This window comes from Melospiza georgiana, chromosome 3 (assembly GCF_028018845.1).
Source record: "Melospiza georgiana isolate bMelGeo1 chromosome 3, bMelGeo1.pri, whole genome shotgun sequence".
Classification (NCBI taxonomy): domain Eukaryota; kingdom Metazoa; phylum Chordata; class Aves; order Passeriformes; family Passerellidae; genus Melospiza; species Melospiza georgiana.
The window spans coordinates 31,202,720-31,221,066 of NC_080432.1; the positions used below are offsets into that span (position 1 = coordinate 31,202,720).

General features: G+C 43.4%; 2 protein-coding genes across 4 annotated transcripts in view; one reads left to right on the forward strand and one right to left on the reverse strand.

The window, feature by feature from the left end:
* On the reverse strand, positions 1-17,463 carry BROX (BRO1 domain and CAAX motif containing). Of its 3 annotated transcripts, none has more exons than XM_058019872.1 (13): positions 17,364-17,463; positions 15,361-15,491; positions 14,642-14,748; positions 13,031-13,127; positions 11,621-11,716; positions 10,901-10,973; positions 10,476-10,581; positions 9,854-9,943; positions 9,034-9,119; positions 7,650-7,731; positions 6,467-6,617; positions 4,873-5,032; positions 1-4,417 (listed from the first exon to the last, which is right to left on the reverse strand). In XM_058019872.1, the coding sequence occupies exons 2-13, from the start codon at positions 15,459-15,461 to the stop codon at positions 4,331-4,333; spliced, it is 1,236 nt and encodes a 411-aa protein (XP_057875855.1). In that variant the 5' UTR covers positions 15,462-15,491; positions 17,364-17,463; the 3' UTR covers positions 1-4,330. The 3 variants fall into 3 exon arrangements, with proteins under 3 accessions (XP_057875855.1, XP_057875854.1, XP_057875856.1); XM_058019871.1 differs by lacking the exon at positions 17,364-17,463 and adding an exon at positions 16,875-16,998; XM_058019873.1 differs by lacking the exons at positions 11,621-11,716; positions 17,364-17,463 and adding an exon at positions 16,875-16,999.
* A 164-nt stretch (positions 17,464-17,627) lies between these two features.
* Positions 17,628-18,347, forward strand: part of AIDA (axin interactor, dorsalization associated) — a 35,368-nt gene continuing 34,648 nt past the window's right edge. Inside the window, exon 1 of the mRNA XM_058019354.1 lies at positions 17,628-17,814. Coding sequence (XP_057875337.1) covers positions 17,705-17,814 — 110 coding nt within the window. The 5' untranslated portion in view covers positions 17,628-17,704. The remainder of the gene's footprint in view (positions 17,815-18,347) is intronic.

The following is an 18,347-nucleotide window of genomic DNA, read 5'->3' on the forward strand; positions in this document are numbered from 1 at the left end:
TGATCTTTGAAGATTGTTTATTTTAAATGGCATTCTGAAACTCATGGCTATATACATTTTCCAACTATGAAACTTAAGATTGCACGGTGACTGTCTTCACAAAGTAAGGCTGCTCAGTCAGTGATCTCACAGCTGATTCCATTGAAGTGGGATTACCCAACACAGGATGGCTTCTGGAAGCTTGTAATCCATGAAGACATCAACACCAAACGAGGGAGACCTTCCATACATAAAAAGCGGATCAAGGATACCCTGGGTTGCCACAGGACCTTTGCTGAATTTGAGAGCATCACCAGCAGGGAAAGGCCTGAGACAAGCCAAGGGTCACTGTGGAAAGGCCTCTACACTGCACTCACAACTTGGAGACAGGTACATACTCCAGAGGCTTTTCCATGCCAGTCTTACTCACTGTGCTTTATTCGTCCCTCAACTGGGCCAGTGACAGGAAAAAAGAACACAGAAAAAGGAAAAGAAAAACCAGCTTATGCTACTATGGTAATTTAAGAGTGATCTTTATAGACAGAATCTTTTTTGGGATAATTAACAGGCATGAACAGGATTTATGTTAATGCTGAAACATCAGTTTAGATACCAGACACAGGGGTGGGATGAAATGTTTCACCTCACAGCCAACAGACAGAAATTCACCTCCTGGAATTACCATGGAAGACAGATGAGCTACTGCTTCCTCTCATGCTCCCCAATACTAAAGGCAAAGATATGCTTCATGAGTTTGAAGCACACACAGACAATTAAAAATACATTTTAGTAATGTTTCACATTAAAACCTTACCCATAGCACAGTACTAAAATGTGCAACAAAATGACAGGAGTATTTACAAGCATATTGTATTGTACCAAATTTACAAGACAAGAAAATTTTAAAGTGCAAAGTTGTCTCTATTCTACTATTCTATTCCACACAGACACAGGGATCCATTTTCCTGCTCATTGTACAAATGACTACCATTGTTACAGACACAGCACGGCTCCATGCTGAACATCCAAGTGACTAAACACCATCCCTAGGCTGACAGGCAAAACTCCTCTACCAAATCCAGTGAGAGGCAGACATTAGCATCCAAGGGCCAGGTTTAGTCCCTCAGCTGTGTGTCACATATGCTGGATGGAAAGTAACTACTGAAAACTCAGGAACATGAAACATGGAGGAAGTGTATTTAAATACATGGAGAAAGTATATTTAAATACATGAAGGAAGGTATTTAAGTGGAAATCCTACAAAAAGCTTGATGGTTTGGTTTACAGTAGATTAAAGACAATCACTGCTTTCCTTAAAGCACAAAACAGAGGGCCCAGCACTCCGTGTTTTATTCAGGTGCAGTTCTGTCCTGCTTCAGATGGGGCACAAATTTTTAAAGATTATTTACACTAACAAGATTTGCAGGCTTAGCCATGACAGCCTCTAAAACCAGAGAGAGGCCACAAAAACAGGCTATTGCAGCATGAGAATATTAAAAAGTCACCATTCAAAATACCTCACTCTTAAAAATTACTAGAGAGAGCTATAAGAGAAGGAACATTCCAGATTAACTCAAACTCCCAGTTCATTTACTCATATTCTTAAGCATATTGGACAGTTAATCTACATCTTATTTAGAGTAATTCCTGCTACTACCCAAGAAAACCGGAAGAGAAAGCTGCTCATTGCCTCACAGCTCTACTTTGCAAACTAAACAGTCTCCAGCTTCTTATTTTTTGGCAAAACCATCCAATGTTTGCCACAGGATTTCAGCTACAAGTAAACAAAGTTTGTCTTGAAAAGCAGCACATGTTAAGTGAATTAATTTGTTCCATTATTCTATTTTTAAACTACTACATCATATTTACTGAAACAGCTATGGCACAAGAGGCTACACAGCTAGGCTTAAGTAATGTCATCATCTGACACAGTTCACTTGGTTATGCCCCAAACTATTTACAGTGAACTTGATTCAGACAAACAGCTCGGTTTGAGAAAGCGTGCAAAGAATTCCAAGTCCATAAAATAATCTTCCTACCAAGATGTTTAGGAATGATTTAGTCATGATTTGTTAATTTGATTGTAAGATATTCCTCTAAAGGAACCCACCCATGGGTAAAAGCTGCATTGGAAATGAGTCCCAGGACCTACAAGTGCATTAGCAAATGAGGGTAAAACTGCACCACAGTTTGTAGCAGTGGAAGGGAAAATAAGGAGAGGAGGGAAAGCAGGATCTAGTCTGCACAGAAGGAAAACTACCTCAGTTGAGATGTGTATATATCGACAAAGAATTCTGAAAAACAACAAGTAGCTAAAAAAATTGTGATTATGAAACTGAGTTAACTATCTTGATCCTTAAAGGGGGCAGGCTGAACAAATGTTGATGACTACAGCTGGAATACAGTTATAGAATTAAAATGTATATAAGAAAACTAACTCCACACTCTACTCTGGCAAAACCTAAGCTGGTATTTTCACAATGCAAAAAGTCTAATGAGTCAGCTGATCAAGTTAGGAACAGATTTGAGTAACTCTTCATTAAATATACACCAGGTCCCCATGCATCACCAGAAGAAATGGAGCCATTTCAGGTATGTATTCTTCTTGAAACTCATTATCCTCTAGGCCCCTGCTGAACAATAACTTCTTCCAAAGAAATTCAGCTCACTTTACACTTAGTTTTATGTGCAGAACTGACAGAAAGAAAAATCATCATGGGAAGCAAGGAGGTTTGCATTTGATCAACCCATAATAGCCAGCATTAAAAGACTCTTTGCCTTTTGCATCAACAAATTTTGTAATTTGGTCCAGTATCTCAGGAAGAGTCTTGAGTTCCCTATTAACCTCCTTGGCAGCTTTTGTTCCACAGGCCTTCAAGGAGTTGCACACTTGCTCTCTAAGCTAATTGTCTCCAAGCCCCATTAAGGATTTTAGAAGCATTGAATCACAGCATGGTGTAAGGTGAACAAAGAGTACAAAGTGAGCAATGTGTTTACAGTTTACATCACGGTAAGTGCATTGGCCATCACGTTTGCTGGAAGGGTGAACATTGTCAGGCTGCTCAGTTTCCTTCTCAGGCCAAGAGAAGCGCAGCAACTGGTACCCAGGAATTGCAAGGCTCTAACTTCAACACATGCATCATATACCTTTGCATTTGCAACGAATCAGAAAGATGTTTTCGTTGTCAAGGGCGTTTTGCAGTGCTCAGCACTAAAGAATGCTGTCACATTTTCCACAGCAGGCAGAAATGGAAGCAAGTTCTACAAAATCCTTTCTTTCTCAGCCTTGACTGTGCTTGGCTTCTCACAAGTTTTCTTCAGAAAGAGCTGATTTTAGTGCAATACTGCAAAACCTGAGAAGCAGCACTGTTTATACAGGGCATAAAGGAAATCTAGAGCTTGGCTTCCCAGCTGTGCCATCAGGTCTTCAGCTCATCTTTCCTCCCTATTCTCCTGACAGCTTCTTATAGACACCACTTGGATGGAAACACAGTAACTTACTTCCAAATCCATTACCTTATCATGACAGTTTCAGGAATTCCAGTGCCAGGAGATCAGAACTGTCTGCAGCCTTCGAACTTAACAAAGCTTTGAAGATTCAGAAATTCTGAATAAATGACACAGGGATGCTTTGCTTTTAAGCACTTCCATATTGCTTGCTGCATTACTTTCACATACACTTTGATACTAAAGGATTTGGATTAAAGGACAGACAAAGCTAAGGTACTTTACTACAAATTCTGATATAAACCCCCTAATTTATAGAGGAAAGAACAGAGACTAATAGTTTCAGAATATAAATTGTGCTCCTGTTATGTAGAACTTGAGGTTTCCCAAGTTCTGTGCAAGTCCTGTGAAATACCACATGACCGTTACAATTCAAACCCAGATTTTCTTCCCTCACTACAATTAGGTGAATTCGGACACAACAAAGTGCTAAGCCTGAATGACAAAAGTTGAATAAATATAACTGTTCATGCAAACTTCTGTTTGCAGAATTGGACATGATACAGCATATAAGGTAAAGGAAAAACCCTCAAGCATTACATCATGATACTTCCTTTGCTATTTGTGGGTAAAACTAAACCCACAAAAAGAAACTCCCTAGAGGCACAATAGGAACATTTAAGCCCACTAATTCTATGATATCCCATTGAAACCAAAAATAAGTCAGATATAAATAACCACCTAGAAATCCACCACAATCTTAAGCAAGATAGACACATATTAACAAAAGTAAATTATATTAGCCTTGTAAATGAAAAGAGGAGAATCAAAAAATGAAGATCAGAACAAAAGCCCAGAGTCCTATGAATAGAGTTTCAAAGTGAATTCAAAGCACTTATGGCATTTAAGAAATCTGGCATCCACTGTCTTTTTGAGGCTTTATATTTGGTTCCTTCAGAGGTTTTACTTCTTCATCTGGTTTTGGTTTAGCCTGCAAACAAGAAGAAAAAAAACCCCAACTAAATACCACAAGTACAAACCACTGTGTCTGCACAGTATTTATGCACAGCTAACTTTACATGTTATAATCTAATAGCCTCCTCTCTTTTCAAGGCTGAAGATTTTGAGTAAGCCCCAAGCAAGAGGGAAATGACAATTGTTCTCTGTTTCAGCATCTTTAAATGAATCCTTTTCTAAAAAATAATCTTTCTCTAGCATGCTGTAACATTACAGGACTTGGTAAAAAATGAGCTGATTTTCCAGATGCTGGCAGCGTGGCAGAGGTTAATTGACTTGCCCCTGCCACAACAGAAGGATGAGTTTAGGTGGTAGCCTTATGGCTGCTTCCTACACTGAGCTGGAGAATGTTATGGAAGTGCCAAACTAACTCTGTATGATACACAGAATAAAGCCAGAGGGAAAGAACAGCACATGGGATTATCTTACAGTGTCCTCCTTTGGCCTCTTGGTGAGATCAAATGCTGCAACCGTTTCAGGGGTCCAGTGTGCGCTTAAAGCTGGAAACTCAAAAGGAAGAGGCTCTACTAAGCCATAGTTTGCTTTCAGTTCCAGCTGGGGAGCCTCTGCTGGCACCTTCTGGAAATAGCTAGAACAAATACAGAAATGTATTTAAAATACAGTGCACCATCTCTGCAAGTCCTGTTTGCAATTCTAAACAAAACAATTTGGGTTTTCACAGTGGCAAGCACTGCTGCTCTCTTCCATTTCATTAAGGCACTGCCTAACATGCATTCTGCCAGCAAGGTTCACAAGAACAAAAGCAACTCCTTGCTAGTATTGTTGTTTGTTCCCTAATTGTATGGTGGGTTTTCTCCAACTTATTAACCATTATTCCCAGTGCTTTTTAGAGAAAGCATCTTTTGTCCAAAAAAACGCTTCAAAATACAAATGAGGATTTAAAGTACTTTCCAAAGACGAAGAGGACACTTCTTTTCCTAAACAGTCCTAATGTGCCATAGTGGATGATGGCAACACAGCAGCCCCCCATAAAAGCCTGGCTACAGGGCAAAGCCTGACTCAGGGTGTCCCTCCGCCCTTGGCAGGGCAGCAGGAGCTCACACACTGACACACTCTACCTCACTTCCTGTGCTGCACAGAGCTCTTCCAAAACAGTCACTGCTTTCTCTTTCCAAGTTTTGTTCTAGAGAGACAGGAACATGCTGAAATCTCCAATATGCTTTTGTTGTAAGCTCTGACAAAAGCAGAGCGGAGCATTTGTATTTGAACAAAAGCAGAGCGGAGCATTTCTATTTCTATTTGCAGTTCACTTTGATGTATTTGACCATCCTTTTCCATTTAGTCAGTTGCCCTATTATGCAGGTCTTTAAATATCATAAAAATTAAAATAATACACCTATTATGAAAGGCTAAATCGTAATAGGACGGGAGGAATAAATGAGGAAAAGAACTCTAAAGACAAACTAATCTTGATTATTTTCAACTGAAATAAAAAATTGGTATTTCCAAACCCTTTTTGGAAGGACATTAATGAACAGAAAGCCCTATTCACAATATTAACTATACTTGGACTGGTAAAGCTCCTAGCACCCTAAGCATGATCTTCACTGAAGGCAGCACTGTGTTTTGACTTCCCTGCTTGCAAAGCAGAATTGCCTACTGGTCTTCTCTTCTTCCCCCTCTGTCCTCTTTTGCCTACTAGATCTCAGGAGACAGGAAGAGAGCATTAGAGCAACACAGCAACTTCTGCAGATTTCGTCCTGTGTAGAAGGAAAAGTAACCAGGTGCCTGAGGAATGAGGGAAGAAAACTGCTCCGCCTCTCCAGATGTCAGTCCAGCCCAACTTGCTGAACCGGCACAGGACACGCAGTGGGACAGCACAGACCCACTGCAAATCTGCCAAGAGAAAATTATAGAATTGCAAATTTATCTTTAACTTACATGCCATGCCCTAAAGGAATATAACAACAGGAGAGTAAAATTTACCATCCCATCCTGAAATTAAGGCAAATGAGGTAATAACACTTCATGTAAAGTGCTGTACCAACCACAAATTACTTACATAAATCCATTCTCTCTCTGGCATTTTTCTAATGTGTTCTTAATCAAACTTCCTAATTTCCTAAAGAAAAGATGTCCAGAAGGTTTGGCAGTAGTCCCAGGCCCTTTGGTTTCTCCATATTCTTTGCACAATGCTTCAGCCTTGGTAAAAACTTTGCAAGAAAGAAAGGAAATAAAAATTATTTACATGATCCTCTTAAATCATGGTTCTCCCCTACAGTGCTTCACTCTTAGAAGACACCAGAATCCAGTCAGGCTTCTTTCTTCTTAGAAACAAAACCAAACCAGTTCAAAGACAGCCAAGATTTCCTGCATCCAACAAGTGACTAGGAACAGGAAAAGAAAAAGCTAGCTTTTTGGGTGGGAAGATGCAGGAAAGCATTCTTGTGTGTGGGGCAAAATGCAACAATAAGCCTAAGAACTGTGCCACACGGTAGGGAAGAACAGAGGGCATGAAGGTATCCACACACAGCTGATGCCCCAAACCAAATATGAATAACTGATATGGAGTGGGAGAAGAAGCACTCTTCTCTGAACAGCCGAACAGCATTTGTTTTACTCCAAGAAATCCAACTTAGTTTGCTCTTAATAATTTTCCAATTTATTTTTAAAACTAATATTAAAGTTTCCACTTTGAAGATTTGAGCATTTTTTATACATTGCAGTAAAGTTATGCAGTGCAGGCCAATGGGGTACAAATAGCTTTGAAGAGAGAAGACTGAGCAGAAGACCTTGAACTACTGCAAACTTCCCTGAATATACCTTTCAAATGAATAGAAAAGAAGTAAGTTACTGAAATCTGTTTAAAAATAAACAAACAAGATTTAGATTTACTATGTAACCTCCAAAGCAGAAATGGCTGCACTACTCTAACATACAGACCAGAAAACAGGATGACCAGACCCTTATGGGTCTTTATACTGTATACTGCAGGCAGCTCAAAGCCAGTCTTTAAGCCAGGCTAAGAACTGAAGATGAAAATTTTCTGCAGAAATGTTATGAAAGACAGTATTTGGTAAGACCATCAAAAAAAAGTAAAAATACACTGTCTCTATTCAAAGATGTGCTGGATTTCCATCAGGTGACAGATAAAATCTTTATGGGAGAGCAAATTAACACAATACAGCAAAACAGAACAGGCATGGCAACATCAGACCCTGTACTCCAGTCTCAATCACACTTACATTTTTCTGATTCCTGCAGAGATCTGATTGCTTCCCCACATTTATCACTTGCCAGCAAAGTCTGGCCATGGTAACAGTATGCCTAATGGAAGAGGACAAAATCATTACCAACATCCCTGGGCACTTCCTACACCAATCCCCTCCTCCTGGTCCCTACAGGAGCTGCAGCTCTTTGAAGCTGCTGTTCCCTGCAAATAGTTGACAGCTGGGGACTCCAAGTCAAAGCAGCATTCACTGAGCCATTAATGCAGTTCAACATGAACACTGTGAACCAGAACCACAAACACTTAGTATGAAAGGAGCTGTCTCAGCTCTAGCCAAGAGTAACTGAGCTGCACAGAGCTGTTTGACCTGAAGCACTGCTACACAGGCCATTCCAAGCTCTCACTGCAATAGTGTGCAGCATCAAGCCCCAGCACAGAAAGAGAATGAACCCCAGGCAAGTTTACAAAGCCAAGACTGAAAACTAGAACTGCCTGAACACCGAAAAACTCCATCTGCAACAAACATCACTGAATCTGGATAAAATGAGGTGTTCTGCTATCTGAGATATTTTGTCATAGTCCAAATAACTTTTCCATCCCCAAAAAGTCGATTGTGCTTGAAGGTGGTATTGTATTCCAATGAAAATTGACTTGCCTGTTATCTATTATCAGGAGCTGAGTTTAACTAGTAAACACAACAGGAGAAGGAACAGTCCCATCAACGAATGCCCACCTTCCCCCCTTTTTTTAGTGTCTGTTCTCATAGTACAAATCTATGTAAATCTACCACTGCCCAGATCACTCAAATTTAAAAAAAGGAGAAGTACCACAACTCTTACCCTCCCTCACCTCTCAAACTTGCTAATAAGGCAAGCAGATTTTAGTTACAGTTTCAGCCTAAGAGAAAGACAATTATGTAAACTGCTTAGCTTGGGCCTTTTGTACAGTATAAAAAAGATTACACGCTGTGGCAGGCTACAAGACACGGCAAATTGAGCAGCTGAGGATCTCAAGGGCACTGCAGTACTTGCTAGAAGATCCATCAGGCAAATAGGGACAGCTCTTGGAATGGTACCTTTTGGTACTTGATGCAGTTTCATTCAGGGCCTTCATAAAGATTCTCAGCTCTGAACTGTGCCTAGGATCAGACTGTGATGTAGATAACAGAGAGCACCACTATGCTCAACCTGAATGGCTTCAATTAAAGATCTGTGATCACAACAAATCCATACTGCTGCAATTTCATTTGGCTCCACAAAAACAGTTCAAATGTCACTGACACTGCACAATTCCTCTTCACAGTGTGCAAAGAAAGTCAAGGCAATACTTAGCCCCCATTCCCTATGCAGCCCTTGGCAGACAGACAACAAGCTGTGACTGCTGCCACCCAAAGTACTTACGTAGGCCATATAGAAACAGCTCTTCAAGTTTAAGTACTTCCTCCATTTACCTGCATAGGCTGGATCCAAACTAGATAGTGTTTGATCTGTGAACACATAGGTAAATAATTCTTAAGACATTTCCTAAAAGAAAAATCCCAAACACATTAAAAGACCAGAATTCTTGAACTTAGCACTAAATCCTAACTCTAAAGTATCCAGAAACAAGGGACAAAAATTCCTCCTGCAAAAGCACAGAAAAACTCTGAGAAAACCACCAAAAATATATAGCTATCACGCAGTTGTCCATAGAATTCCTGAAACTGCTGTCCACTAAGTATGGATGGCTAATTCTCTAAGTATATTTATGAAGCATTTCAAAACTTGTTCCTAGTTTAAGTTCCAGTAGTGACTCCCATACTTCTGCACTTCTACCACTTGCCTCAGTAAGCCCAGAGATCATCTCACTCATCTGGAAGGGGGCACATCATGAACTCACTCCACTCTCCATGCTCTACATCATGACATGTGGCCCAAAGGCAGCTGGAACATACTCCACTGACATCAGGCCATTAGTCTGCTGCTAGTCTGCTTTCCTTCACTAATGTTTCCTACCATCAGCTACCATTTCCTGCCATAGAACAAGATTCCCACAAAACCAAAAAGGTTTATCATAATACATGCTGATAACTGAAGCCTTAAATGTGCTAAATAGAAACTAAATACACACTCCATATCCACCAAGAACAGCATTAATATTGCAAGTTATGGATAAGTGAAGTGTATCTGCTGGCAAGAGTGCGTAAATTTAGTCATTAAGGATACAAAACAAGACACTCACCAGCTTTTTGGTAGAAGTTGGCTGTTTCATAAGCAAGAGCAGCTATTAGGCCTGGATTATGTTTCAGCTCAATAGCCCGAGCAATTGTCACTGAAAAACAGTTCCACACCATGATTTAAGTTTAATTGAAATGTCCCATCACATCAAATCAGCAGAGGCATTTAGGGTTTTAAAACCCCTGCATGAACAGCAAATAGATGTTGTGCAGTCAAGCAAACAGCAGAATAAAGATATTGTTTCTTGGATAGAATGATTCCAGTTTAATAGAAAAACTGAAGGAATGTTAGCCTTAAGAGTAGCTAATAAACAGAAGCTGCACATGTTTTAAAGTAAAAGAGCTGGGAATGTCTGTTAGGCAAGCATGGTGGTGAAACGGTTGCATGAAAGGAAGAAATAAGAAAAAGGAGTAGTGCCACACACAAGTTCTTCCTAAGTGAAAGATATTCCATATTACAATTCTAATATCAGACTGATTTTTGGCATTTCGCAACCTGCCCCACTATGCCACAGTACTTTAGGAGAATAAAAAACCCATGGCCTTGCTGCCAAGCAGAATTCATGAGACAGCTGTGACCCACAAAGAGTCATTTCCCACAGACAACCAATGTATATTTGAAGATACCTTCTTGAGCTTCAGCTTGACACTGTACGATGTAGGACTCTGTAAGTCGAGCTTCTAAATCTCTTCCCTTTTCCACAGGTGTAATCAATTTTGGAATGTGACTTTCCTAAATACAAAGCAAGTCTCAGAGTTAGTTTGGGCCCAAAACCAGTGCAAAACAAGTGCTTTGTGCCTAAATGGATAGGACACACTGAGTGAAGGTCCCAAGACAGCACATGATATGGGCTGACAGACAAACCACTCTTCCAGTGCCACTGGGAATGAGTTCCAGGGATTGAGGGGTACCACAACATATTAACACCCTTCTGTTTCCTGCATCATTCAGGTGCTCTCAGGTATGTGTGTATAGCAAAGGCCTCTCTAAGACAAAAAGTCAAGTATTTGGAGACACCTTGAAGAACAGACAGCAAAGAAAGCCCTTCTACCTTCAGGTGTTTAAAAATCCCAGCTGCTATCTTCAAGCTGCGGTGAACGTCTTTTGCTTCATCCTCTGTTATACTGAGAAAATAGAATGAATTGGTAAAAATATAGTTAGAAAGGGACTCTAAGTGTCATTTAGTGCAACCTCCTGGTTTGGGGCACCACATTTCGCAACAGCAGATCAGGTCAGTTATGGCTTTGTCTAGATGAACCTTAAATCCTTCAAGAATCAAGAGTTCCACTAAGTTCCCTAAGTGACCTATCCCATGGCTGTGCTACCGTCAGAATAGAAAAGTTTCTTACAGTGTCCAATCATGAAATAATCATATAGAGCTTGCTTGAAAGAAAATAAATGTAAGGTCCTGTGATGACTCTCAAGTAAAAGCCAACCTCAGTGTTAGAAGCCAAGGATTTAGAGGTCTGTAGGGTTAAATGTCAGCAGAGATGTGAAGTTAAGAATCTCAGTTTTCTACCTGGACATTTAGAGGGGGACTGATGAAGGGTTCATTCACAACTGACACTTTCTCTGTATCACAGTCATGTAGTGCTACTGTACTCAGTTTACAGAGGCAAGAAGGGATTGAAGTGCTTGTGTGTAAAGACCAACTGTCTCCTGGAACTCCTCTGCCTGAGCTGGACATTTCCTATAGCAGGCTACCCCCAGAACCTGCTAAATCTTTGGTGGAGTATTGCTACAGCAGAATTGTTAAAAGAAAACTACTTACTCTTCTTTTCCAGCAAGTCTTGATGCATATTTTGTGTACCATAGAGCTACATTAAATCCCATGGAAACCAGTTCAAACACTGCATCCTGCTGGGCACTAAAGAAAGACAGACAAAAACCCCCCAAAAACTTAACGCATTCAGTTTTGTTCTCACATCTCTCTCTGCTGATAGTTCATGTAGCAAAAGTTAACACTTCTCTCTATAAAACATTTTTCATTTACAATGTCAACAATTTCCAATTCTGAACCTCCTATTTTGCTGAACTGCTTAAGAGAGACATAATTTGTTTTAGTCATTCTCTTTAAGAACTCATAATTAGAAGCTACCACATTCAGATGCCCACCCTTCCCTTTTGACAACTTTTATTTTAAAACTGTAACTTGAGATTTGTTTAGCTTTGGGTGTGGCTGACATTTTGCTCTCTCTTTTTTTTCAGTCGCACACTTTTAGAAAGCCTTGCCCTGGAATGTCCACTTTAAAGTTGTACTGCTAAGTTAATAAGTCAGAGTCTATTACAACTCTCTCAAATGAATGTTATTGCAATTATTTATGTAACTGCAGACAAACAGCAGGATTTTTTCCTGCAAACAGCAGGAAATTTCAAAAGGTAAAAACAGAGTCTTTGGAAAGAGTGAACTTGCAATCACAAGCTCAGTTTAGCTTAGGAACTACCAAACCTTTTAAAAAGAAAGATGTGGGAGAGGGAAGAGTAATGTTGGCACAAGTACAAGTGTGCATGACCATGAGAAAATTAGAATGAAGTCCTAATCAACAAATTTTCTTCCATGGGGAATTAAAGCTTTGAGGAGGTCAAACACTTCCAGCTAAAACTTGACAAATTTGTAGGCATGATTATACAACACAATTACCTCCAATAGCAAGAGAAAAGTGAGTAATTCAGAAGGTTACAGATCTGTATTCCTCCTTGAAACACAAGATTTGTTTGTTTGAAGCAAGAGGACATGTACTCACAGCTTCAGAGGACAAGAACAGAATCAGATCTTCAGCAACACTGGAACCTCCAAACACACAGAAGTTCCTGGTCAGGCAATAGTGCCAAATTGAGTTTTAAACTGCAGTGTGCTTTGTTACCATGCTCAACTCACCAATATCATCAAGGCTCTTCTTTATACTGCTCTAGCTAACTGCAGGTTCATTTTGTAGATCAACTAAGACCTAACGGATCCTTCTACCATTATTGTGCATTCTCACAGCTTAACATAAAGGCCACTAGGCACACTTCAGAATACCTAACACAGTACAGCAGTTACCAAAAACACAGCAACACCTTTTTAGAAACTACTTTGTGTTCAAGACTTTGCTGCATTTCTGTTTCCCTTCAGGCCTGTGCATGCGTGTAACAGAGCAGCAGAGAGCAGCATACCCTGCACCCAGAAAAGCACACGCACCTCGGGACTTGTCCTTGTAACGTGTCTGTCCACTTGAAATTCTGAATATATCTCAACTTGCACTCTTGGGAAGAGTCATCCAACGAAAGGATAAAACCTATGGAATAATAAAACAGGCAATCTCAAAGTAAGAAGCAGAAATTAGTAATGAAGGAGATGGATCAATATGAATATAGATATAGATAAAAGAATGTTTCTTGCTGAACCCCTCAAAACCCCATGTTACTTCCTGGGATTTTTATTCCTCAGTACCCTGAGAACAAAATGTGGAAAAAACTAACTGGCTACTCCAGGAAACTGCTTACCCAGCATGTTACCAACTCAATTCTGAGAATCTTCACTGCTCAAGGAAAACCTGGCAGATTTCTGCATGTCCCATATGGTGACAAGTTGGGAGTGGGACTAGCCCAGGTACAGGATGGCTGAGGGTGTTCAAGGTGAGTGAATGGCTGTCACTGCCACCATACTGCCAACCAAGAAATTCCAGGAAAGGCTGCCTAGTCAACAGGGAGAGGGAAAAGAGCTTCTATGCATGGGCTCACCTAGTCATCATCTATCTTCAGGGCTACAGGAAATTCATTCTTTATGTCCAGTAGCCCAGAAAACAGCAGTTAGTGAGATGAGGCTCATGCTATGGGATGTTCAAATCCTAGCATATGCAGGCCCAGGAAATTTTAGTGAGGCTGAAGAAGGGCCCTGGTCTGATCAGGTCTTACAGACTTTAAGAGGTCAAGAGCCTGCTATAGCAGCTACTGGGGCTATACCTGTCAGTGTGTCACATGTTTATAAAATCAGAAAATACTTGTTCCTTTCACATGCAGAAGATTTTAGTGGCCAAGCATGATATTTTCCTGAAAAAACTATCTAAATCTTGGCTGTTGCAACAGGGACTCTTATCTGACCTTTAGATGTGACATTAGTCTACACCCTCCCAGGAGCTCATTAAACCAATGTTTACTTCCCACAGACTGAAAGATCTCACTTTCCACAAATCAGCTGATTCCTGAAAACTCAGTCCTAAGAAACCTGGCTGAGCACCTGACTGCTAAGAGAGAGTTACCCAAGTATCAGCAGAAGGAAGGTTTCAAAGGAATGTGTCAGCACAGCTGAACCATCTGCTGAAAATGCAGATACCATGCTAATGAGCACCTACATATATATACACACCTAAGATAAGCAGCAGTAGAAGGTAAACTTGCAACAAGTCTATGGTCTAGTATTAGACAAACCAGCAGTTTACACTGAATACTAAATGGAACAAACTAATTAATAGACTCAATTTATACTTAGGGAGCAACTCACCACCACCTAAAAGACAAATACATGTTTTCTCCTCCAAGAGGAAGCAGAATTAGGTTAAAGGCAGGAGGGCAGGGCTGCCACCACTTAGTATTGGCAGGGTCACAAAGGATACTGAAACTTGGAGAAGGGGCCTGGTGAGCAGCCAGCACTGGTATCAAGCACAAAACCCATGAAGATACTCTCCTTTCCTGAGAAGCACAAAGCTTCCTTATGGGACATCAGCACAATTAACATTCTGAGAAGTGCCAATAAAATTGAACTGATACCTCTCTTTGATGAATTAGTAGTACTGCTAATAAATCTCCCTACCTTGCAGGAGTGAGAAGTAGAAGTCAGCTGCATTCTTCATCATTTCTGGATTACAACTTGAGTCTGTAAACAGCTCCAATAGCTGTGTTCGAGACAACCGCAAGTCACTAAATGAAAGGAGAAAAAAAAAACCCTAAGAAATCCTATTAAAAATGCACCAATACAGAAAAATCTTCCTGTCTCCTCTGGATACATATGACTGGACCCACAGCAGTGGATAATCAGTACTCAATCTACTGTTCTATCACTAAATAAAATAACTGTGTATTTACCTACCAAGAGGTGGGGTGCACAGAGAGGAAAGGGAAGCAACAAGCAGGAACATTCTTTAACATTAGAATGGGATGAGGAGATGAAGAGATCAGAATAGATCTGCAAAATAGGCTGAGATCCCTTTTCATTACATTCCTATCCACAACAGAACAGTCAGGCCCTATCCACTTATGGAAATTAAGCAATCAGGAATGCACAGTCATCAGAAAGACAATGAAGTGTTTAGTCTTTTGCCTCTGCATTGCTGTAATTGGCCTTGCTGTGCACTCAGAGACTGGAGAATTCATTCTCTGTAAGCAAACGTTATGTGTTAGCAGTGTCTTACTGCCTCCCTGCCTATACATCTCTAGTCATCTTCAGCTCAAAAACTGAAGAGCAACCATTACTTTGAAGGATGTTCTCCAAAGTGTAAGAGGCAGAGTGAAGCAAGTCCCAAGTACACTTACTTGCAAATCTTTGTTGCAGCTGGAGTGGTGGCTACCCCATAAAAATTAAATGAAACGGGAGCTGTACCCTTCAGAGGGTTGCGATGGAACCAGTGGGTCATTTTCTTCCTGCAGTGTTGTTTACGCCAAATCTAAGGAGTGGAAAGGAAAGAACAGCTGCAGGAACAGGTACAACTGAGGTGCTGCCCATGTCCTGTCCTCTGCTCGCAAAAAGATATTCCAAATGTAAATAACTAATTTGAAATTAATTTCTTTTTTTTTCCCATTTGAAATGCCAAGCTTCCATATGCCTCGTGCTGATTATCTATGTGCTTTGTGTGAGAATTACACTCTCTGGAAATACAAATGCTTTCTGATGCAAATATTTTAAGTTAGGCAAAAAGCTACCACCTACATTCCTCTATGTGAGCACACACATTGCTAGTAAAAAACCTCCACATTTGTTACCTCCTGCATAAGGCTGAACATATCTCTAAATTACATGAGAAATATCTCCGAATCACAGAATCAATTAGGTCGGAAAAGACCCTCAGATTACTGAGCCCAACCTTGGTGAGATCATTACCCTGTCAACTAGACCATGGCACTTCGTGACATGTCCAGCCTTTCCTTAAAGGCTTCCAGGGATGGAGGTGGCTGACTCCACCTCCCTAGGCAGCCCATTCCAATGTTTAACAACCCCTTCTGTGAAGAAATCCTTCCTAATGTAAAACCTGAACCTCCCTTGGCAGAGCCTGAGGCCTCTTCCTCTAATCCTGTCACTTGATACCTGGAAGAGGCTGATCCCCAACTTGCCACAACCTCCTTGCAGGCAGTTGTAGGGAGTGATAAGGTCACCTCTGAGACTCCTTCCTACTTTCCAGGCAAAATCTCAATTCATTGAGATCATTATACTGCGCCTGATCCATCTGCGAATAGTTCATTTGGGAGCCTTTGGTATACACGAACCTGCAACCACAAACCCTGACTAAAAACATGGATCTATTTACACACGTGTATCAGACCGGGAAGGTTGGGAGGACAGAGATAAAGCCGACTCTCTCTTTTCTTTCGCTTCAATTTCAACAGCCAAATATAACACAAGCATTGCAGTGAGTTTTACAACAGCAGTGCGGGGTGATGGAACATATTGGACACATCCTGAACGTGGGAGGTGAAATGTCACCATGAGGACAGAAAAACTGAGGAGCAAGTTGTGTACTCTCCATCTCAAAGGTTTTCCAGACCTCACGGGACAAAGTCCCGAGCTCCTGGTGTGAACTCGGAGCTGCATCTGCTCTGAGCAGGACGCTGGACCCGACGTCCCCTAGGACCTCCATCATCCCGCGGTCCTTTTGGAATCCCTTCAGTTCATCCCTATAAAAACACCCTACAGCTTTGCTGAGAAACAAACAAGCAAAACCAAAACAGAGCCAAGAAGATCTGCCAAGCACAGGTTCCCCGGCACGGCCCAAATCCCCCAGACCGAGCAGGGGGTTCGTTCATCGCGTCGGCACCTATCGCGCCACGCTTACCGCCGACACTGCTCCGGGTTTGTCCGTCAGGCCAGCGGCTGCCACGCCGTGCCCACCCCCCTGCGCTACGCTGCTGTCCCCGCGGTGTCACGGCCCGGCCCGGAACGGCCCCTGCGAAGATCTCGCGGCCGCGGGACCCCGGCCCGGCCCCGCCGCTCCCAGCGGTGAGTCACGCGCACGCTGCCGCAGGCAGCGCCAGCCAAGAGCCGATGGCACCGCCCCATCGCGGCCGATCGCATCGACCCCGCCGCTCGCCCTCCTCCCCACCGGAGTCCCCGGGCCGCAGCCAACAACAGCCCGGGGGGTGTAGGGAGTCCCCCCGGGACAGCGGCCGCCGGCGTGGCCGGGGCCCACAGTCCTCCCGCGGGAAGAGCCCTCGAACGCTACCAACACCGGCAGGAGCGGGGACGCCAGCAAACCAGCAACGGCACCAGCCCTCCCGAGGGGCGAAAGCCGCCTGCGGGGCTGCGGAGGGGCGCCGGGGCTTACCTAGGGGCGGGCCTGTGGCGCCGGCTCGGCCGGGAGCGGAGGGAGGAGCGAAGGGACGAACTGAGTGAGCCCGCCCGGGCCACGTTCCTGCGCACGTGACCGTCGCCATTACAGGTACCGGGGCGGAAGTAGCGCCCTCGCCTCGATAGCGATGGCGCGGCCGGGCGCGGCTGGCGCCGCCTCCGCGGCTGGGCGGTGCAGGCGGGAGGCGCCGCCGCCCTCGGGTGTCCCGGGGCGGCGCCGTGCCTTGCCGTGCCGTGGGCGCGGGACTGGCGGGAGCGGCTGTACGGCGCTGTAGGTACCCCTGCGCGGGGTGAGCATGGTGCCCTAGCACTGGGGCTATGTCGGAGGCGGCCCGCAGTCTCCTGCAGCGCTGGGGCGCCAGCTTCAGGAAGGGTACCGACTTCGACTCCTGGGGGCAGCTGGTGGAGGCGATCGACGAGTATCAGATGTGAGTGCGGGCTCGGCGCGGCCCCGGCGTCCCGGGCTCGGCGCCGGGGTGAGGGAGCGGCCCCAGCTGGGGCGGGGCGGGGCAGGACAGGACAGGGTGCCCCGCCGTACCCAGGCCGCGGCCCCCTCGCCCCTGGGGCCCCTCTGGCGGCTCTGGCCCTTCCCCAAGGCGCGGGGCTAGGAGCCGAGGAGTTCCCTCGGGGGGTGCCCGGCCGGGGGGCAAGGCGGGAGCCGGCCGTCCCGCTCTCTTGGGAGGTCAGCAGCGGCCGGCGTGGAGCTTAGAGCAACCTGCTTTGGTAGAAGGTGTGTCCCTGCCCATGGCAGTGGATGGAACAAGGTAATCTTTAGTGTCCCTTTTACCCCAAACCAGGTTGTGATTTTGAGAGCGTGGGCTGCCGGAATGGTTTGTTGATGGAGCCCCCGATGCCCCACTGGACCGGGATGCTCCCATTCCATCATCCTGTTGCCTTGGCACCTTGCTTGTGGCAATGGAGTGACCTGGCAAATGGGCTGCCTAAGTATCAGCCTTAACAA